Below are 23662 nucleotides of genomic sequence, written 5' to 3' on the forward strand. Positions count from 1 at the left end.
GTGATCACTTATTTGTGATGGAAGAACTTAATACACCTGTGTTAGAGAAAAAACTTTCCCATCGCAGCTTTTTCTGTTTAAAGCACGGTTTTGATGTCTTGCTTTCAGTATTACAAGTTCTGAAGGAGTAGAGTAGCACATACGTGCGCATTGGCTTGTAAGCCTGTCCTCGGTCTTACAGAGGGTTCTTTGAGTTTATAAAAATCTGAGTGTCATGCCATTTATTAGGACTAAACAGATAAATTGAACTGTACGGATCTTTCAGACATAGGGGAAAAACACCTTTCATTTCCAGTTTCTGAGGTGCACTTCTAACAAGGCAGCAGTCAAAAAAGTCAGATGTACTGCGGTGTGTCCATTTTGATGGGCCAGTGCCTGATTGCTGAAGACAGTCTGTAAATTAAATGATGCCATCAAATATAAAACCACACACTGGTGTACACCAAGCTTTCTTACCCTTTTTTTTTTTTTTTCGGATGAAAGTTTAATAACGATCACATAGAATGAATAAATTGGTCTGAAAATAATCACATTGCAAATTCTTAGCACTTGGTCAGAATTATTTTTCAACAGTAGTTTGCACTCCTTTCATCATGGTGGCTTAATGCTAACCTGTGATAACACGCTATTTATGTTACGCAAACGTTACCTGTGTCTCTGGGATGATAGGACTATCTTCAGGAGAAATTCTAAAGAAGGTGGATAAAGGCGACGACACGATAACGGGGTTTGGCCTTACAAATCCGCTCAGATCACAACTAGGAATGTCATTCTCTTCCTTCTTCATGACCAGGGTATCCATGACATAAAAGACATTCCAGGGAATCCATACTGTGTGGTACTGTGTCAGGAACGGCGATCGCTCAAACACCAGTGTCAGAGAGGCACCACCATTCGCTACCAAGTCAAACCTAGGGAAAAAAACGCAAGAGGACCAGCTAGCCAGCAAATTCCCAAAGCCACCCACAGCCTCCATTTTATGGATTGATTTTTCATTCCATTGTGCTGCTCTGAAGGCACAACGGCTCTACTGGGAACAATGGGGACACCAATTAAATTATATTACATAATACTGCCCTAAGAGAAGCGAGAGTCTGGGACGCCGTGGTCAATTTAAGCAAGCCCTCCTACTTCTACAGTATATAATCAGCATGTTTTACATCTGAAGAATGTACAAAGCACAACTTTGGTCAATGACTTCTTTCATGTCTTTTGTTTCCATTATTTTATTATTATCTTATTTTTACAAGCAGCTCTTCAGTTATGCCTTTGCTGTGCTTATGACACGAAGTGCTTCAAAGGGAACTTACATTCCATCTTGGCGAGTGATTGTATATCCATAGTCTGGATAGTGTAGAAAGGAGACGTTGACCCCAATGAGCGGTGTTCCATCAGCAGTTAATACTTGGCCCCTTATGACGGATGCAAGACTGTGAAAAAGATGCAGGATCAAATTACAAATTTGCTTCTTTTTTGTTCTCTTTTGAATGAATAAAAGAGAGAACACACACACACACACATCTGTATGTGGTATCAACTACCACTAAAAAAACATTCCTGAGACTCTAACCCTTTTACAAGTTCACATAATTTACACTGTATAAATAAATGCCTCAAAACCTACAGATGATAATTTTGCTTCAATGTTGTTGATTTTACTTCGGTTCATTTTGTCTGTACCGAGTTACTAAGACCAGAAATTCACTGAAGAATTTTAAGAACTTACAAACTCTAGATGTTCCCGCTGTAAGTCATACCTCTGGCAGGCTCTTAAAGAACAACATACTTTTCAATTAGTATCAAAGCAATCTGTAAAACTGCAGGGACTATGAAGTACAAAATTTAAAAGAGCAATAAGGAACATTTGAGCAACAACTTTTAATCAACTGCTGTGCCCAAACACATTAATGCTGTTAAATTACTGCAAACGCAGTAGTTCTAGTGTAAATCATCTTCCTTCACTCAGTGAGATCCCAGACACCTGCTTCCTGTTACTGGTTTATTTTCAGGTCATTACGGCTTCGTAGAGCACCAGTCAAATAGTTTATGCAATTATGCTGTCGTGCTCTTAACAGTTCTATTACATTAATTCATAATTTATATTATTTAGTGAGCTCAGTTTAAAAAGTGAAGCTTTGCTTTTCCTTCTGAAGTGTTTTCATTGCTTTGATGTACTTCCAACTGTGCTAGCCCAAATCAACTGGTTAAATAAAGATTTATTTAATCATTAATGAAGTGCCCTGTCAGAATACAGGTACTAAGCACGGCAAGTACCTTCTGTAACCTACCGGCACCGTCAATTTGAATTTTACAGGAAACGAGACAAAATAAGCGATTTGATAAATTAAAGGTAAAAGGTCTCTGCTCAAAGTCCACGCCATGAACTCTGCAGTCACAGTGGATCTTCTCCTAAAGGTGAATCTCACGCACGCTTCAATTTCTTTCGTATGCGTGAGTTAATGAGTCGTCACGCTCACCTCTTATTAAAAGGGCTTTCCCCAGGTATGACGTGAGTGCTGTCTGCTCCGATGAGAAAACTGATCCGGTCATAAAACGCTTTGGCAGCTTGCTGAGATGGCGACTGCTGGCTTTGGCTGATAATGTCTTGGGGATCAGGTAGCCCGCGACAATAAGGCTGGTTTTGGCAAGAACTCTGCAAGCAGCAGTCAGGATCCATACAGTCCACCAGCCCATCTGTTGGCAGAAAGTCGCACAAATGAACAAATTCCTCCTCCTGCCCCTCTGCATGTCCCTGAGCCAGCCAGCAGAGAGATTAAAACAAATACCTAGTATGAAAAAACACTAATAATTAAGATTTTAATGAATTCGCTTTCAATTAAGGAACGGGAGGTGGTTTCCACTGAGTTCTTAAACTCCCGTGGAAATCCACACAAGCTGAATACACTCAGTATCGCGTTCAAATTAAACCTATTTATTCGATCCTTCTCTAAAAACATGTTGAACAAACCAGAAAATGAAGGCGCTCAGGCTCTGCATACACCGTTAACTTATAAATATGAAACATTTTAGGTGGGTCTAAGGAGCTTTTATCTGAGGTTATTTGGCTTGCGAGGGAAAAGAAACAAGTAACTCCCACTCCGCCGCTTTCCTGAAGTTTTTTAGCATATCTATGCCGCAAGTAGCTTTAAATATTTCATGACATTTATCAAGGTGGATTCCTTTATACCTTGGCAGAAAGATTTTGTTGCTAGTGGCAAAGGCAATTTCCACAACTATTTTGCATGAAAATGTGTGAGAGAACAAAATCTGTATCTAACATTTAGATTTTATTCTGAACAAACTGATGAGGAATGCTGGCCAGTATAAACAAGATTTAAACACACGGGTGCGTACGGGCTGAAATATTCACATATAACGAGCATTAGATCTGTCACATCACTGGAAATCTAATTTGGTGAAAGATTAAAATCCAGATCAAATTGATAACTCCTAATTTGCTTTAAGTAAAGTCGTGAGGAAAATGAGCCTGGAAATGTCAGCTACAGAAAATTTCTAGATGAATGTAATATGGTATCACAGAGCTGATAATTGTTTCCCCAAAAGAACAGCAAGACTGAAATAGCTCAAACATTTTATTATTCCATTTAGATTAGAGCGGGAGCTGCTTGCTGCACTCAACTGAAAAATACACCGGTGCAGCACTCGAAGGAAGCCCATGACTCTTCTCGCACAAAAGAACCCAGCTTTAGAGTAAAACTTCTTTCTGAAGGGAAAAATATCATCCATTTTTGTTCAATCATATGTTGAAAGAGTGTAAGTAAACAGAGATCTTCTGAAGGTATTCCTCTAAGGATTGCTGTGTTACGTGGATCAGTTAGAGGATTGGCAAAACAGTAAAGGACTGGGATTTCTATTCTTTGGCACATCTAAAATTCTCATTTAACTCGGCTGACGCTGAAGTCAGTTCAGGGAAATTAAACGGGATGAAAAAGTCATCGTTAAGTATATCAAAGTTTAAACTTTTTTTAAGAGAAAAGAAAGAACGTTGATTTTTCCTGGGATGAGGATACGCCAGAGGGTCGTGTTGCCATTCTGACAGACCTCAACAGGCTGGAGAAAGGGGCTGACAGGAACCTCGCGCAGTTCAGCAAAGAGAAGGGCGAAGTCCTGCCCCTGGGGAGGGACAGCCCCAGGCACCAGTACATGCTGGGGGACAACTGGTTGCAAGGCAGCTTTGTGGAGAAGATCCTGGGAGTCCTGGTGGACACCAAACTGAACACGAGCCAGCAACGTGCCCTTTGTGGCAAAGAAGGTGCCAATGACATGCGGTTGTGTTGCCAGCAGGTCAATGGAGGTGATCTGTCCCCTCTACGCAGCACTGGCGAGGCCACCCCAGGAGTGCTCTGCACAGGCTGGGCTTTCCAGTAGGAGAGAGACATGGACATACTGGAGAAAGCTCAGTGAAGGGCCATGAAGATGGTTAAGGTCTTGACACATCTCTCCTATGAGGAAAGGCTGAGAGAGCTGAGGCTGGCCTGGAGAAAAGAAGGCTCAGGGGGAATCTCTTCAGCGTGTACAGATCCCTAATGGGAGGGTGTAAACCAGACCCCCTTCCAGTGGCGCCCAGCGAAAGCACAAGAGACAATGGGCATAGACTGAAACACAGGAAATTCTGTCTAAACATCAGAAAAACTTATTTTTACTGTGAAAGCAGTCAGACACTGCAACAGGTTGCCCAGGGAAGTTGGGGAGTCTCCATCCTTGGAGATACTCAAAACCCAGCTGGACGTGGCCCTGAGCATCCTGGGACATTGACCCTGCTTGGAGCAGGGAGTGGGACTAGATGATTTCCAGAGGCCTTTCCAACCTCAAATAGCCTGTGACTCTTTGACTCTTGTGCTTTTCTAGTCTTGTTCTTGTACAATATGAAACCCTTTCCTAGCTGAAGGACTGACCTCCTTTGCTGGTTTTAACTCTAGAAGCCTGGAGCCGTGTCAAAGCTGGGGGCACTGATGTTTAAAAGTATAGTTTTGGGGTTTTATATCTCTGTATGGTCTCCTAGGCATTACCTGGTGCAGTTGCCAAAGAAATGCTCAAATTTCAACATTCATCTTTGTTAGTTTATAAAAAGCAAATGTACATCTGGAGTATAGTCTGCAGGTCATAAAACCGCATGAGATTGACACCTTCTGAACTAATCAGCTGGAAATGCATTTTTACAAGCCTCTCCGCTAACATCAATCAGAGAAAGAATCTCATTTTCACCAGCCAAGATACAGGGATACGCTGTTTGTTATTTTTCTGGGGAGTTTATCAGGAACTTGCCCAGGCGAGTGACGGATGGTTATGAATCTGGCTCCTTATAACTTGAGAAAACATTTTTCATTCTTTCTCTGTACTTATATGTGGCTAGAGCTATCTAGTACCACTAAGCTGAGTGCTCTATTGCACTGTGTGAAGCAGAGTAAAATTTCCTCTCTGAAACAGCTCTGCAAAATTATTGATGAATTTTGTTTAGCCTGAAAAACAAGAAACTTAGCTCAACACTGGCTTATCAGTTATATCACTCAAATATGACAGTGAAATTATAAGGAAAATAGAAACTCCTACAGCCAGCCGGACAATCATTATCCATCTCAGAAGGCTATTTGCTTTTTTTTTGTTTTGTTCTGGATGTAAGTGGTTCTTCTATATACAGAAGAGGTAATGACTACATTATTATTTTCTTTCTCAAAAGCTAAAGTCTAGCTGTAAAAATCTTGACGAATGTTACTTTTCCCTTTGTTGCAAAATGCACAGAATTGCGATGGAGCATGGTCTGGTGATAAGGTTGCTTCTTTGGAGAGACTAATAAACCCCCCAAAACATTAAATGAGAGGAGGCAAGACAGAGGATTCCCACACTTACGGATATCTAAAAAATAAGATGTATCAGTGGGCGTGTTTGCTTTTGAATGGGATTTAAAGGGTATGTATAAAACTAATGGAAGGAAGAAAAACAGGGGGACAAAATAGCCCCGGGCACAAGTTCTGCCAGCGTCAAGGGGAGATCGTGTCCAAGGACCGACATAAATCACATTCTTGGTAAATAAGTTGATTATATATTTAGGCAACAAAAAAATCTCCATGAAGTGAAATTCAGTGCCTTCATAGGAGGAATACAGTTTTGGAGCTATGATGCTGGCCATCCCACCAGGATGGTTTCGGTGACTGTGGCACACACAAAGGCAAGAGGCTGGAAAGGACAGAAAACTATTAACAAACCTCAGCTGTCCTCACATAGCTCAATTTTACTACAGGCTATAATGAATGGACTCAATTATAGACACCAAAAATGACCGCCTGTAGGAGCAGCTGGTTGGAAAAGGCTCAAAAGCAGAACTGGCCCTTGATTTATTCCTGAGCAGTGCACAAGGACCTTGTTCAATGTTATTATTGCAGATTCTCTATAAGCATACCTATACGGTACTCAAATTCAACCTTCTTGTTGGAATGAAGAAGCCTAAAATATTAAGTGTTGGTCTCTAAATGAGTTGTCACTCCAGAAAGAAATAAGTGGGTAAGGGCTATGGATATATCAACCCAACGCTCCCCCCCAGCAACCACAGATGCAAACAAAAAGCTGAATAATGAGAAGTGCTGGAGCACAAACCAAAGAACATGAACACGCCACTGTATCAGCCCTAATTCTATAATACAGAGATTGGAACATCTCTCTTATGAAGAAAGGCTGAGGGACTTGGGTCTCTTCAGTCTGGAAAAGTGACAACTGAGGGGGGATCTTATCAACGCTTATAAATACTGAAAGGGTGGGTGTCAGGAGGATGGGGCCAGGCTCTTCTCAGTGGTGCCCCATGACAGGACAAGAGGTAACGGGCACCAACTTGAACATAGGAAGTTCCACCTAAACATGAGGAGGAACTTCTTTGCTGTGAGGGTGGCAGAGCCCTGGCACAGGCTGCCCAGAGAGGTGGTGGAGTCTCCATCTCTGGAGACATTCCAAACCCGCCTGGACACGTTCCTGTGCCACCTGCTCTGGGTGACCCTGCTCTGGCAGGGGGTTGGACTAGATGATCTCCAGAGGGCCCTTCCAACCCCTGCCAGTCTATGATTGTGTGATTCTGTAATTCAAGTAAAAACTACCTGAAATTTCCTAAGCTTGGGTTATCTTTGTACTTAGTAACCCTTCTGACATTCAAAATATTCTGTGGCAGTAACTTCCTACTTTAATTAGCAGCCTGCTAGTATACCAAAGACAACAGAAGTACGCATTTGTCCCATTATATTCTTTTGCTAAGCATTTGCTATTAGCCACTATTGGAGGTTGAATTATTAGGCTGAAATTGTACTAACCTGTGACAATGCTTATCAGGAGCAGGCTCTCCTAGCCCATGCAAGTAATTACAGAAATACAGTAGTGCTAAGTACACTTTGCTTTATTCCAGTATTTATTTTCATTTTAGTAATAAAAGAATATTAATAATCCCTTAAATCCTGCTGGTGGAAACCTGTAACTACTTTTAATAATTGGATAGGAGCTAATAGAAAGCAAATTTAACAAAGGAATCTATTCAATAAAGACCTACCTAAACTAAAGAGTAAACAGCTTATTCTTCCTACAGCGATGACAAAACATGGCTCACTTTGTTAAAGTATAATAGTGACACATTTTTTGCCCAAGTAAAGAAGTTAGACTTATGCCACCCACGGATGCCTCTGACTCCCTCTCTCCCCACAAAGTCATTAGGAGTTCAGTTCAGCCCAAGGTCTGCTTGATGCACAAACTTTCCTTGTGGGTTGCTAAAACGTGAAGAAAATTCTGTATTTCATTATCCAAACCAAACAAAGGGAAAAATAAAGAGCGATCCTTACAGAGAACGGAAATAACCTGCAAGACTCTCAAAAATCTAGATGAAAAGGAAGATGGGTAATAAACATCCCATCATATGTCAATAGTATCTGGAAGCAAAAGTGATCAAGAATGCCTTGATGTCATTAGCACCTCCTACGGAGAATATTCCCATTGAGGTCCCTGGGATGCTCATGTTCACAGAATTTGAACAATCATCCCGGAAAGAGCTAAGACTCAAAGGAACAGCAGACACTCTTATTAATGAATTATATTCATATTAATATATGGAATATATTTTCTCCAATGTGGGACGAAACATAAACATTAACCACAGCATATCAATTAGCTAACAACCAAGATAACTTTAATTATACAACCACTGAGCCTAGCGCGATGTAAATCACACTACCTGCAGTCACAGGTATGAATTCAGCAGAAGTGCTCCGATAAGCTCATCTCCCACAACAAACAAATCCAGCAGAGGCATCCTTGGCCCATTCCCTGCAGCTGGCTGGAATCTCAATGGCTTGCTCCAGAGATCAGTGGGCTGATCGCACGCACTCTTGGAAAGGGAAGAAACACTTCTCTTTCCAGGTGGGTTTCTGGCAAAGAAGACTTTCTTTTCCCAGTTCTGTTTGGTATGCTTCCAGTTTTTAATTTAATTTAATTGTTATATTTTAACCCTTTTCCTCAGCCACTAGTGGAAGACTGCAGTGAATATGCTCTGTACTGTAGCATATACATTGAAATAAGTTCCACTGAAAGAGAAGCGCCCGTGACAAAAAGCATTATACAGGGCAATCATGGCAAAACAACTGTTTGGCCAATCCCTTCCTCATGCATAGTTGCATCATGTCTGCAAAGGAAACAATGAAAAAAATTGAGAGGAAAAAAGCAACAAAATACCAGTATTAGACTTTTTTTTTTTTTGCAATACTGTTCTTTCTTCTTGAACTTTAAGTCATCCTGTTAGATCCTTCTGCTCCAATTCCTCGTTCTTTTTCCCCTTTTCCTCACAAACAGCTATTACTGTTTTCAGTCTGAAGGAGCATCTTTTTTTCCCTCGTTCGGTTCACGTGCATTCCTGTTCACCTTGCTCTTCTTCCTCCCACTGCTCCCTTATCTGCTCTCGACTCTCCCTCTGATATGTCACGTCCTTCTATCTATTACCTCTAACGTTTACTGACTCTGCTTTAGACTAGACGATCTCCAGAGGTCCCTTCCAACCCTATGATTCTATGATTCTATCACTGGGCTTTCAAATTTTTCCCCTTTTTTTCTCTACACGATCTATTTTTTCCCTCCCAGTTGTTTATGCTCTAACCTAGTTTCTCCTCCTCCTTGCTTTGTCTCCTTTCATGCTTGCAGGTTTCTCTTTCTTCTTTATGTTCATAATCCCCCAGGCACCTGAACTTAATTCCCCAAACAGCACAGATTTCCAAATCTCGGCATGGAAATGCTACGGCTGATTGTTCCTCTTGCTCCCCTTCCTACGTGCAGAAATCCAGCTTCACACTAGCTCCGATTGCGTGTATACCAGATTGTCCCAGATTCTTTAGGCCCTAAATGTGCAAAACTGACTCAAAATATACACTGTGTAATGGTGAAGGATGACAAATCAAATGACGTGTGAAGCAATAAACAGCAGCACTGCTTTAACCGTGTTATTTATTTTCCTCAGGAAGTAAATGCTGCTGTTATTTATACTTTGTGATATCTAAGAACCCAGTTGTGGTGCGATACGAGAGCAAACAGCCAGCCAGCGATGGCAGAGGTGTCTGCAGTCTAACGCTGAAAAACAAAGTCTCAGATGACTTTATCATCATCCGGAGGCCCTAATGGAGTTTCTTATCTCCGCTCTGAATCTGACGGTGTTAAACAAAAAGAGCTGGTGAGAGAAGGGGAAGACAGACAGACAACAGCAGCATTATGCTGATCTAATATTTGACTGCGTTCACATTTAGCCTTGGTTTTCTGTGGGTTTTTTGTGTGATTCTGGAGTCACGCCAAAGTCACCGCCCCTCTACCTTCCCTACCCCACCACGATGATTGCAGAGTGATTCCTTAAGTCAACAGCCCTGCCTGCATCTCCCTGCAGACTGTTACCTGTCACCTGAATGACAGACTGTGGAAAAGCAAGCCAAAAAACCCAAAAACTGCTGGGAGCATCCTGCCAGTTACTGGAGCGTTCAGGCTACGGAGGGGTAAGATCTCTGTAGACCGGGCAACCAATTTTTTCCAGCATTAGTATCACAGGTCAAAATGTAAACTCCTTGTTTGGCCATTTCTTCTGAGATGACTTCCTTGTGAGGTCACTGAAAATTTGAACTGCTTTCTTTTTTTCCCCTCCACTACAGTTGACTGAGTTGAGACTGTGTTTTATTCACGTATAAAAGAACACTGCAGGAAAACTAAGGTGACACCCATCATTTTCTAAGTACATATCTCAACTGTCATAAGCACCTTGTAAGGCTTTGCCGCTACGCCGTATAGAAGCGCTGAATACCACAGTGTATTCTTACAGGCATAAGAGCTAGTAAAATGCGTGCATGGTTCTGTCTCAACATGAGGAAAAACTTCTTTCCTTTGAGGGTGACGGGGTACTGGCACAGGCTGCCCAGAGAGGTGGTGGAGTCTCCATCTCTGGAGACATTCCAGACCTGCCTGGACGCGTTCCTGTGCCACCTGCTCTGGGTGACCCTGCTCTGGCAGGGGGTTGGACGGGATGATCTCCAGAGGGCCCTGCCAACCCCTGCCGTTCTGTGATTCTGTGATTCTCACGGCAGTCTTTCACCACCCGACTGTAAAGTCTCCGTTCTGCTGTGTGTTTAAAGATCCGGTCGGTATCTCTTACCTCCTTCGTTGTCCTTACTGTCAGTGCAGAGAGTTTCCATGGCTACGTCGCAGCCCGCTCCCCTCCATCCCGGCTGGCAGACGCAGTGCCAGCCGTTTTGGTCCAGCGTGCACCTCCCATTGCTGTTGCACAAGCCGGGGCAGCCCTCTGTCGAAACAGAAAAAGAAGAAAAAAGCACAAGTGCTTTCAATATTGCAATTGTATAGAAAGAAAAAAAAAATACAAACAAGGGACACTTACTGGGAACAGGCCTTAAGAACAGCACAAATACTGTAATTGCACATGGAGTGGAACAGCAACATTACCTGGGGAATGTAATTCTTAACAAAGTGGCATCTTTGATTGGCCTGACACTTGAGACACCACTTACCTGTACAGGCAGGAAATAAATGCACCAATCCTCTAAATACCTGCAGGCCAGACAAAATTAAGTTTGTGGGTTTTTAAATTTTTTTTTTTATTTTTTTATTTTTTTTTGGCAAAGTAGCAAGAGATGAGTGCATAGTGCAAACACAGCTGTGTAAAATGGTACATTTTTCTGTGCTCATAGAACAGATCGTTATTTGCTCTATGCAGAATTTGTTACTTACTGGCACAAACGCTTAAACTCCCTGTTACTAGGAACAAATCCCTCCAAATTCTTAAGCAGGAAAATGGGTAGGATTTGAGGCACGTGATAAAAGAGAACGTTAACTTTATCTGGTCTCAGAGTTGCCGTATATTCATGTGAAATTACAGTGCGTTAAATAATTGCACAAAGTATAGGCCAGTTTTAATGACTATACTTTATGCCAAAAATACATTCCTTTTCACAGAATAAGCAAAGCCCAGGAAATAGTGAAGCAGCTTAGCATCTATTCTAACAAACATTAGGATTCAGGCTGCATACGGATGGGACAGGACCAACAGGATTTCCAACTAAATGTAATAGCTGTGCGTATTTGATTACTTAGGACGGACAAAATGAAATACCATAAGGACCACAATAAAACATTGATAGACTGAACAAAAACACGGTAGTGACGTGCTTCAAGACAGATAGCAGAGAGTGATTTTTTGTGACAATCTCCCTAAGGCTTTTGTGCTGTTACCTTTATATCCTATCTTGTCTGCTTTTATGGCCAAGGAGGGAAAATTTGGGAAACAATTAAAATAATTTAATATATCCAAAATCGATAATTGTTTTCAGTCTAACATTGCATTTTAAAAAAAAAAAACAAAAAAAACCAACCAGTATCTGTCACTTCCTAGTGATGAAATCTGGCATGCAGCCAACATGATCTGTATGAGGATGACAATGCTATCGATATGTAGATTTTGGTGTTCCTTATCTATGGCTATGATAAGACACCGACAGAAGCAAATACAGTTATGGCACTAAATATCTTACGAGAAGGTGGCTACGAATCAGATATTTTTGGACACAACAGTTTTCTGCAAACTTTTATCCAAAAAATCTAAGTGACTGCACTCTCTTTCACTTTGTAGAACTACTATTTTTGTGAACTCATCTACTGACCCGTTTTGGTTAAGCTTAGTTGAGCTTAGAACAGTCTTTCAGAAGTAAGAGTCTATTTTTTTCTTCTAAAGACTTGTGAATTTACTGACTCCTTTCAACCGTGTAGCTCCAAATTACAAACATTCCCAGAAAAAAGTTATAGAGGGTGCTTAACTCTTGTGAAATGACTCTTAGAAAGCAGAGGATTGAGAAAACCTCTGGTGAGGAAGTGTGGTGATGCTCCTGCCATCATGCCACGCCGAGATTAGTTTTGCTACTCTTATTCTTTCAGACTGGAGCTGCTAATAGTATTTGTTGACGCACTGAGACCTATTTTTTTCTTAATCTTTCTTCTGTTTAATTTATGGAAGACTTACATATTTAATTGCAATACTGACAGAGTGTTTTAGGAGTCAACTGGGTACACTCAAGACTTATTGTGTGAAAGCCTGGATATTGCCATGAATATTGCCATATTCTAATGAAAAAAAAACACAAATAAGGGATAGAGAAAGATACTCAGGGAAAGAGGGGTAGGAATATTTTAAACATTTTTCTAAATCAACTTTTCACCATAACTGAAGATACAAGAATCTTTGCTGTTTCATGTTAGGCTTTTGCATCCTTGAGCCTTTTAATTGAAAATGTTGCGTGGAGTAAACGAGCTTTTTCTGTCTTCATACAAAATACAAGCCATAATTTCCTATAGATTTTCTACATTCAGATAAACAAAAGCTTAAAAGCCTGGGGTATTCTATTGATCTCTCTGTATATAAACATACACATATCTATAATTAATCTGTTCTTTAGAACTAATGACTCTTGTCCTGTGACAAGAGCATCGCTTTGCTTTGTTTCCTAAATATTTACAGTTTTGTAGGGAGAGGTCCAATGACAAAACTAACAAAGAAAAAAACACCAAACAGCAAATGAATGCTATCTTCAGTTTTTGGTTCAAACAAAATCTAATACATATATACAGTTTGCATATAAATGTGTAATTACTGACAAAACGTTATTATGTCACATAAGCAAGATTTCATTTTTAATTTGAGATGAGCTGAAAGTCATATGAGTTAAATCTATAATCCGTGGAATGTATGTAAGAGAAGATTCTGTTGCCCAGAGTAGTACGTTTGTAACTATATATTCATATAAAAAAGCACATGTAGGTATAGGCATGTCATCAAAGAGCAAATATACAGTACCTTTCACTATCTTATCCAAATAGTGAGCTTGAGAATTAAAAAGAAAAAAAAAAACAGACAGACATTTCAGAAGTGTCACATAAAACAAGAATTGTTCAGAATTCACATGCAAATCAAGCAGGTGCACCTGACACGAGAGGTCTTACATTACAAAATGAAAATGTATTTCAAAGCTTTTAAAAATGCAAGAAATTCTCTTTTCAGCAAACACCGTCATGACTCAACGAAACTACTTTAGAAGGAGGCCTGCGGAAGAACGAGATACTACCTTCCTGAGACCTTTCTGCTGACTTCTCTTCAAATCATGCTTTGATTTTTACGTCTAACAAAAATATCATCAGAGCTAGTTAAAAAATTCAAATTGCAACACAATGTAAGAGTAATTATTTAGCTTATGAGCTTTAAAACACTGACCACAGAGTGGAAGAGCTTTGATTTGCAGGTCACGTATGACTCTGACAGCACAACCAGCACACTATCTTAATTCCAACTGGATTAACAGGATTTTTAGGAGGAATAGTTTTCTTCTGCTTCAATTCAGCTACCGTTATTCTTCCGAGCACACACACCAATTATGTAAAATAAGTTAGATCGTATACATGGGGTGGAAGAGGGCACAGTGGGGTTAGTAGCGTGGTGTTCCATTTCATTTGGAAAAACGGGTGAAAATAAAACTTAGGCTTTAGATGTGTAAAAATAAATAACACGGTATAGCCACGAATAGCAAGACTTTTTTTTTTTTTAGAAGTTATGACACTTAAAATTTCACAAAAAATTTGAGGAGGCAGATGGATGAATGACAGACAGAGCACAAGATGGATTTGAAGCAGCGGGCCCTACTTTTAATGCATGAAACCCGGCAGAGATGGGTTACACGTTCCCTCCTTGCTTTCAGGAAACAGACACCAGCCGCAGGTGTGTTAAAGGGGTTAATGTCACATAGCAAAACCACGTGGGACAGGTCCATCGCAGGCTACCGAACCCAGCCACCTGCACACGCGGTATTAGAGGATATGGCAGGATATTACAGACTATTGCAGTGGGGACACGCCAAGCGGGTCAACAATGTTGGATTCAATCCCAGTTTTTGCTGTGGACAAGGTCCCTCAACACAGCCCTCATGGGCTTTCTCTCAACACAGCCCCCTCGTGGGCTCTCTTACTTTCAAAATCTGACCTTTTCTAGATCCCTGCTGGATGATGGCCCCTGTCTGGCCAAGTACTCTGTCACTTGCTGTTATCCCTCAACTTTGTGTATCAGATGGGTAAAAAAGGCATTTCCATGGCCTTTCCTCCAGTTTGGGTGAACGGGAAAAAGCTCTTCCTGAGCCCACGGAGGGAGCTGATGAGATACGTAATCTCACAGAAGCCACAACTAAGGGGTGGAAACTTTCTAGTTCCTCTCTCTCGAAGCAAGTGACAGGTTGTCCACGGCACAGTTGGGTTTTCTTTTTTAAATTTTTTTGATAACGGTAAGGTTAAAGGGAGACAAAGTAAGAAGATGAAAACATCAATTACAGAACATTTACAACAGCAGCAACAAACTAAGTAGCTTTTCACATTAACCACAAACAAAAAGAAAAACGATACAGCTGCATTTCAGGGTGGATCAAATTCTTCTCTTGCTCATCCAACAGAATTCCCCTTGCTCCTACACAGCTGCTCTCGGAACATGGTGTAGTACGTGTGGAGGAAAAAATCAAGCTTTACTCCATAAAATGGAAGCAATTAGGTCTGTCTGGGGAATGCATCTGTCCACCAGTGAAACATTAAATGCCTCTACAAATGTAAGGATAGGTAACAAAACAGAACATACAACAAAACCTCCTAGAGAGCTGAAAATAGTCCCTGCAATCCCAGGCCCCGACATGTTATTTCCTTTCAGAAATTCAATCTGCATTTAAAAAAAAAAAAAAGGATTAAGAAAATGCTATTCTTTGCATCCAGGAGTCTTATAAGAAGTCAGTTCCAGACCATACACCTATAATGCTCGAAAAACAAGTTCTACCTTCCAGCATCCTTTTACTCACGGCCAGTTGACACAGAATCATAGAATCTTCATGGTTGGAAAGGACCTTTGAGATCATCGAGTCCAACCATACACACACACAAAAAAAAGGACAACATGGGAAACTCTTTTGGTTAACATGCAGCATCCTAGAGGAACCAAAAAGCAGAAAACGAGCGACCAAAACCAGTAGAACTCTGCAGCGAAGTTTAACTAGCCATGCTGTCTTCCTTATCTTCGCTGCAACTGAAACAGGAATGAACCCAGCTCTGTGTGGCAGTACAAAATACAAGCCTTTTTTCCTCTGCATAGAGAATTCCAGGTGGGATTTGGAGCACTTTAGCAGGATGGAGCACCTCAGCAGGTGCCCCTTGGCAAGATATTTACACATCTGGCACATCTGGGTTATGTTAAATCCTTAAAAAGTCTAATTATAGGCCAGCCGATATACCTACAAGGGTTTTCTTGCAGGGTTTAAGACTGTGAAATTTAACACCTTGCTATTATTTCCAGGAGTACAGGGACTTTGTAGAGCTCCAAATAGAATGGAGAAAAGAAAAATGAAGATATAAAATTTGCACTTTTTCTAGGACAGTGAAAATCCAAGAAGATGTAAGTGGCACTCAAAATTCATACAATGTAAAATATAAACCATGTTATCAATGTGTGTGGATATTTATATAAATACGTGGCAGATAAATGTATTTTACAAAGAACTGGTAACAGTCAGGCAAATTCACATTTAACAAGGCATAATTCATAACCACTCAGAACCCAGACTTTTTTTTTTTTTAATTTAATGTCTCCCATTAGTCTCCTATCAGAGATGTAAGTCAGTGTCTTCCTTAGATTACTCGTACGCTACTTCCTCCAGGTATGACAGAATAGCCACAGAATAAACGGACATATTAAATCCATTTATCCCAATCAGCTCCCGTTTAAATCAGCATGAGTCACATACCCATTGATTTGATGTTCCTTAATTGGTACTTATAACACTGCTTTACTCTGATTATTCTGTCATAAAGGATTATAACTGTGATATGCTTCTAAATACTGTATAGCCAATTTATGTTACTATTAGTTTACATTATTATCCTCCACCAGACATCTTCACCTGTCATAATCTTTGTAATCTGTACACTAGACTACAACATGCCACATGTTTTTTGCAGTGGAAATAAAGTCCCATTACAGTGTCAACTCAACAGCTCTGCAAGAGTCATGAGTTACTTGGCCCTAAGAGCAGAATTTGACCGCACATTACCACCAGACGTGAAGCAAAAATAGAGAAGAATGGGATCAAAGCCATGTCAATCGAGGTCTGCCTAAATTAAAAGCTACTTTTAAGTTTTTTTACTTCCTACAGCTTGAAAGTGAGAGACGAAACCCTGCCTCCTCTCCACTAATGGTGAGCAGGACTGGGACAGTGATGGTCCCCCTGTACTGGGCACTGGTGAGGCCCCACCTCGAGGGCTGTGGCCAGTTTTGGGCCCCTCACCACAAGAAAGACATTGAGGGGCTGGAGCGTGTCCAGAGAAGGGCAACGGAGCTGGTGAGGGGTCTGGAGCACAAGTCTGGTGAGGAGCGGCTGAGGGAGCTGGGGGTGTTCAGCCTGGAGAAGAGGAGGCTGAGGGGAGACCTTCTCGCTCTCTACAGCTCCCTGAAAGGAGAGTAGCCGGGGGGGGGTCGGTCTCTTCTCCCAAGGAACAGGCAATGGGACAAGAGGAAACAGCCTCAAGTTGCACCAGGAGAGGTTTAGATTGGATACACTGAAAGGGTTATTAAGCACTGGAACAGGCTGCCCAGGGAAGTGGTTGAGGCACCATCCCTGGAGGTATTTAACAGACGGGTAGACACAGTGCTCAGAGATAGGGTTTGGTGATGGGTTTTGTCAGGGTTAGGTTGATGGTTGGACTCAACGATCGGAAAGGTCCCTTCCAACCTGGGCGATTCTATGATTCTAATATTATTGGCTTTCTCCTTATTGCGTTACGGCCTCTCTGCCCAAAACAGAACAGAAAGGAGAAATTAGAAAGAAAGAAGAGATCCAAAGGCGGGGGAGAAAAAAAGATGATAAATAATTTCAGTATGCAGGAACAACGAAGAACACTGTTCTGCCCTTCTCCTAGCAAATTTAGTTTTGCTTACTCTCATCGCCCACCGCTCGGCACCGCAATCCCTGTTCACTGGGGAGCGACTGCACATGTATCTCTGCTCTAACCCAGACACAAACCTTCTCCAGGAAGATGTGAACATCCCTCGCATCAGTCGTGTTCAGACTTCTGCATTGACCTTGCGCTAAGTGTCACACAAGGACATAAGTGTCATACATAACAGGTCATACATACAGCTAAGTGTCATACATAACAGGTCAAAATGCCATCTTAATTTCTCAGTAGAAACACTGACTGCAAGCAAACTACGGCATGTTGACAGTGTATAGTTTCCCTTAAGCTTTCTGTACAGTTAGCTGTCTGATTGTTCGTAGTTCGAAAGTTTTAGTATCTTCCCTTCATGTTTTCATTGATTTTTAATACTTGTGTAAAACTTTGTTTACTACCCATATGACAAAAAAAACCCCCCCGCATTACAAGAGTATCAGGTGTGGCAAAACTAAATACCCCAAATTTAGGCAATGCTGAGTTTTACAGCTACCTGTGCAATTTTGATAACCTTCTTCCATCGCTGATGTACAGAGCTGGCAGTCCTCAGTCAGTAACCATTCCCCCATGAACAGCAAGCGGCTGATGCCTTAGCAACAGGCACACCAGGCTAAACTAAACAAAGAAGTAACTTTTTTCTTATAGACTTCTCTATCCTCTTCCTCCCAAACCCAAAATTATTTAGTATAGTGTCTTCACACTTCTGGTGTGAGCAGAGAATGTATTCTCTTCTCATTTTACCAGTGGGGAACTAAAGCATAGAAAGATTAAAGTGAAAAGTATCCACCCGTTTGGCTGAGAACACCTATGATGTGATTTTTCAAAATACTTAGACTTATACAGGATTTCATACGCAAATCAGCGTTTTAGCAATTCACACACAAGCAAGTCAGGTCCCCAGAAACTGAAGAAGAGCCAGAGGACACTTGAAGTTTGCCTTTGTGAATGACTAATGGAATAGAGGTGGTAGAAGCAAGGCTGGAATCCAGTTTGAAGAACTGTTCTTCAAACCCATTCTTGACCAGATCACCCCGTGCGCCAGCCCCTGGCACAAACAAAGTGGGGTTTCTGCATGCGACAGCCCTTCACAGCCTTGCGACGGTCTTAAATCAGGTCTGTCAGGGGCAGAGGGAAAAATCGTTATCTTAGTAGTATCATTATCTGGTTTTATGACAATGGTATGTATATGCTATAATTAATATACATTATATCTTTTGCTATATGATATAATGATAATGACACACAGAAGTGTGCTCTTGTGGCTTCCTAACTTTCTGTTCTTGATTTTTCAACTTTACCGATGTTCTTTGAACTTTCTATTCTTGATTTTGCACCTTTACTAATGTTCTTTGACCATGGTGGTGTTTGGGCATTTGAAAGCTCTCAAGACCTATGCACATGGAGAAAACTGATAAAAAAAAGGAAGGGGGGAAAAAAAGAGATTCCATTCTGTCACATTACATTTTTTTTCCGGTGAGCAACAGGGAGGCTTAGATGAACCACCTGCGCTTCTGCCATTTGCTATCAAAGTGTTATGAACATTATTTCTTCATAGAATCAGAGAATCTTCCTCCCTGCGCAGCCAAGCAGTCGCAGGGGATGGGGCACACACTGTATCGGTGGCTTCACAGGCACTTGCCAACAGAAGAGAAACTCCAAGAGTTTCATGGCAAGCTTCAGGGAGAATCTAGTTTGTGTAAACGGGTTTTTGTGCTTGTTTTGGGGGAAGTGGTACAAAACTCGGAGTTGGCGTCTCTGGCCTGACCCCTCTAACCTATTTGAGACTCCATCCGTGGTGGTTTACTTCTCCTGACCTGGCTACCACATCACCCTTAAGTTCCTCTCATTTCCCCCCAGCCAAAGTTTACCTATCCGACAATTAAAACACCTTTTGAATGTAAAAAACTAAGTATCTCTTGTGATATTTAAACCCAGTATTTCTTATCCTACCCGCAGCAGACCTAGGGAGTAGCGTATCGATTCTTTCAAGCAACTGCTTTTACTCTCAGAGAGTGCCTAAAAAAAGCCACGCATCCATATGCAATCTCTGAGGAGCTCCACACCTCTACCATAAAAGTTACAGGAGTCCAGAACTCATAAAAGTTTAAAGCCCCTGTTCTAACCTGTCTTCAGAGAGGTTCACTCATGTCAAATTCGTCACCCACTACAGCCTTTTCTGGTGCTCTTCTGCCCGGCGAGCTGCTTCCTAACTTGGATTTGTGGAGCTGATTATTCTTCCTTAAGCACAGAACTCGGCATTTGTTGAATTGCACCTTATTTTTCTGCGTAGCCTGTGCTATTTGTTAAAGTAATTTTAAATTCTTGTCCTGTCTTCCAAAGTGCTTGGAGGCAGTGGGCTTTGGTATCATTTGCAAATGTAATTCTCTCTATTCATCACTGAACAGTACTGAAAGCACATGTTCTTCCACTGGAAGCAGCTCATGGTTGTCATCCTCTCTCTGAGTTTATGAGAACTTTGTCTTAGACACACCATATGTTCAGAGCATCGCTGCCAATAGAGCAGGATTACAAGCGCTCTTCCCTTTTTGATACTTTTTTACTCCTAAATTCCCGTCTTGCCCTTCTACTAAAGGAGAACACATGGACGGAATAATAGTTTCAGGCAATTTTCTTTGTTCTCCTCCCTCCACAGGCCAAAACACAATCCTCATCCTGAAATTGTACCTTCTTCATAATTTCTGCACTTTTCTCCAACGTCTACATAGACCCCTGTTTATGCAGAGACCTGAATTCACTGCAATTTCTCCCTTGCCCAGACCGCAGCCGATCTTTGCAGCAACCCTTTATGTGTTTTCATGTACAAGGGCACATAAGCCCACCACCCTGTAGATTTTTTGTTCTGTAGTCTATCCCAATATTACTATAAAGTAAGATTTCTCATCGTTATTACTGGAAAGCCACAGGTATCTTAGAATAAAAGGTTCATCTGCTTTTAAGGATATAATAGACAGAGGAAGTCTGGGACTGCTGGTAAGTTCATGAGCAGTGTTGTTTCCTATTTAACATCTATTTAGCCAGAAAAGGATTTAGAAGAAAGGGTATACGCCATTAAGGATTTAAAACCGTCTCACATATACAGGCTGAAAAAGATCAAATACCTGTTTGAGACCCCTGACAAACTCGCAAAGACCTGCCTCAGACAGATGCCGATAAATCCTGACGCTCACATTAAGGACTGCATGAAAGATAAATTTGGCTTGAAAACATATTAGGGGACGGAACGGGATGGGAATCATTAGTGTTTCCATCTTTCCTGCTGGCTGGAAGTACTTTCAGAACGTGTCTCACCAGCACAACGTACAAAAGCACTGACTTTTTGGCCACTTCAGCTCAAGTAAGCTTTGCAACCTGCTTTAAAATTCTTCACATCTCAGAGGATTCTGCTGTTTTCTGAAAATGTGCCTAACTTGAACTTCACATGTGGTCCTCATTTAAATGCAAATCAGCAATTAGCAATTTAAAGTATGCTAACTGTATTTGAGATACTTGGTCTTGAAATGTGTTAAGGCCTGACCAATAATTCTCTTTTTTCATAGCTTCAGACGCAAGCGCTATCTTCAATTTAGCTAGTAATTGAATATTTTTATAGTTACCGAACATGCAAATATTTTGCATATTCAAGAATTGGCCTGGCAAATTAACATGCCCTTCAGGCACAGGAAAGGCCAAAAAAAATATTTGTTCTAAATTTCACAAAATCTTGTTAAACCGTGCTTATCGGTCCTCTGGGTGCCAAGAAAGTCATCGTTTCTTTTTCATGGAGTTTTTGCATTGAGGGTACAGGTATAAATACGGTGGTGAAATCCCAACTCCAAGGCAGTCAAGTCAGCTGTTTGGAAAGCAGGATTTCACTCATACTATTGTGTGAGCTAACTGATATTTGGTAGAATTAGTTCTGAATCTCTGATTGACTCTACCTGAGAATAAACTGTTTGAATGTCAAACGCCAAACCTTCATTCTAATGCAATCTTACTTTTAAGATGAAATTTGTACTGAGGTATAATTCCATGAACTCAAAACTAAAGAAAAACATAAATTTAGGTAGTTTGATAATTACAGAATATATTCATACCGCAGTAATTATTCTAATTTGAAGGAAAAAATTTCCTTCTGATCAAAATTCTAAAGTCTCGAAAGAATCTTAAAATTTATGAAGAATTCTTGGCATGATTGCACTAAGGTACACTAAATACCTGACACTTTGAAATGTGAATATTCTTGATAATTTAAACTTCAGAGAAAAGTAAACCATGCTTGGCAACTTAACGTCAGTACTAAAGTTGATGGTGGTCATCATAACACCGGTTATCCACGCTGCTCTCCTCCTAACCTGCAAACGTGGAGAAGATCAATCAAGCCCTTAAACTGGTCCATAACTTACTTCGGCAAGCCTGTACTTCAACAATATACGGTGTAATGACATATAGCCGTATCAACTTTTCTATAAGCACTTCCTTTAATTAACAGGAGGAACACATTTGTCTTGACTTGCTCTCTGATCTTATAACGAGATAAAGTGTCATTTCCCTGTAGTCATAGTTGAAATCTGGAATATAAGGAGCCCTGAGCCAAACACGTGTTGAAGAGAGCAGGTGCAGACCGTGTCAGTCAGCGGAGGAGATTGCTGCTTAGCATTCCTCGGCACCAGCAGGACTTCGGAGCTTACGCTGCTCGTGGTCACGTAGAAAACCAGCACGCAAATACCTCCACGTCTGTCCCTGGTCAGAAAATCATTTTTATCAGTCACCAGGACAGAGCCCGTACCAACGGAAACACACTTATCAGAGTGTGCTCTAGATGTTATTTATTTTTTTTTCATAATTCTGATTATCTAAACCAGATGACTTTCCTGTTTTTTCTAGCTAAAATAGCTGAAAGCAGAGATTCCTTGGTGAAGAAAATTTATTTCGGGTTTGATTGGTTTGAACGTCGTGTTAGTGTCTTTTCATGCGACAAAAAAGGTTCAAACAAATACTTTGCTGTCCCTTGTTATTTTTTTCCTCAACTAAACTTCAGGGGAAATTCTTAGAAGATATACCAATTCTCACTGGAATATAAACGTATTACAAGCTGTACACTTCTACGGCGGCCACCACTGGATTTGAATTTCCGTTCTAGGTATCAGGTAAAGCGGCCTCACGCAGCACTCCAAAGTGGCATGAAAGTACCAGGATGCTAACTTTAGCCCTCCCGGGGGATTAATACGAATGCTTAATGACATTAATCCACATTTAGATCACTTATGTTTAACGACACATGCTTTCCATGCATACATATATAAATATTAATTTTGGACGGCAAGATTATCGTTCAACACGATAACAATTAAACAGCTGTAACCTGTCTCGTGTGTTAAGTAATGGAGCTGCAGGCAAGCTCCATAAACAGATGGTCTTACCCACCCATGCTTAATGTTAAAGACTTTTTAAAAAAGAGGTGTTGACAAATCTGAACAAGAAGGCATAGTTTTAATGCAAATTGGCCAATTTGCAATGGAGATGACTCTAAAACTAATTTGGTCTATAGAAAAAATTAAGCTGCATTGTAAAACTGAGATGTTCCGCAGCACATGGATATAACAGATTCCCCACCAACATAATTATTTACTAATTCCATTCAGCTAACGGAGTTTAATGGAAAAGCAGCTGGAAAAGTATTCATATTTATGGGCTTCCTATGACAGTTACTTAATTTACTCGTGGTACATGCCAGTTATATCACAAAAAATAATAGACTTTCTGAAATAGTATCTGTTCCAATCTCACAAAACAACTACTCAGACAGGAGCAGGTCACTGAACTCACTGCAAGCCAGGACAGAAAGGAAACAAAAACATATTTTAGCACAACTGTGTTATGAAAACTTAATTACAGAGGAAAATTTCATCCAGGCTATCACCTGGGTACCAGCTGTGCATGTGCCGTCTTGTACCACATTGAGATGCAGGTTGAGCTTCCCAAAATAATATATGGATGTTCACCTCAGACCCCCGAACGTCACTCCCGGACCAAATAAACAATTGGATGGTGATTTTCCATAACTTTGCAGTAAACTGTTGAGTTAAGCTGTTCTCACGTGGATACAGGAAATGGTGAA

The 23662-nt window shown here is 40.9% G+C and overlaps 1 protein-coding gene across 25 annotated transcripts in view; it reads right to left on the reverse strand.

Annotated features, from left to right (window-relative positions):
- TENM3 (teneurin transmembrane protein 3) overlaps positions 1 to 23662 on the reverse strand; it is a 1409904-nt gene that overhangs the window by 54839 nt on the left and 1331403 nt on the right. For 15 of the 25 annotated variants that reach the window (XM_063335478.1, XM_063335480.1, XM_063335487.1 and 12 more), the window contains 6 exons: positions 13373 to 13399; positions 11758 to 11778; positions 10667 to 10813; positions 2478 to 2694; positions 1311 to 1430; positions 650 to 911 (listed from right to left, as the gene is read on the reverse strand). In XM_063335478.1, coding sequence (XP_063191548.1) covers positions 650 to 911; positions 1311 to 1430; positions 2478 to 2694; positions 10667 to 10813; positions 11758 to 11778; positions 13373 to 13399 — 794 coding nt within the window. The remainder of the gene's footprint in view (positions 1 to 649; positions 912 to 1310; positions 1431 to 2477; positions 2695 to 10666; positions 10814 to 11757; positions 11779 to 13372; positions 13400 to 23662) is intronic. The other 10 variants (XM_063335491.1, XM_063335489.1, XM_063335502.1 and 7 more) reach the window with 3 other exon arrangements.

This window comes from Chroicocephalus ridibundus, chromosome 5 (assembly GCF_963924245.1).
Source record: "Chroicocephalus ridibundus chromosome 5, bChrRid1.1, whole genome shotgun sequence".
NCBI classification, from domain to species: Eukaryota; Metazoa; Chordata; class Aves; order Charadriiformes; family Laridae; genus Chroicocephalus; species Chroicocephalus ridibundus.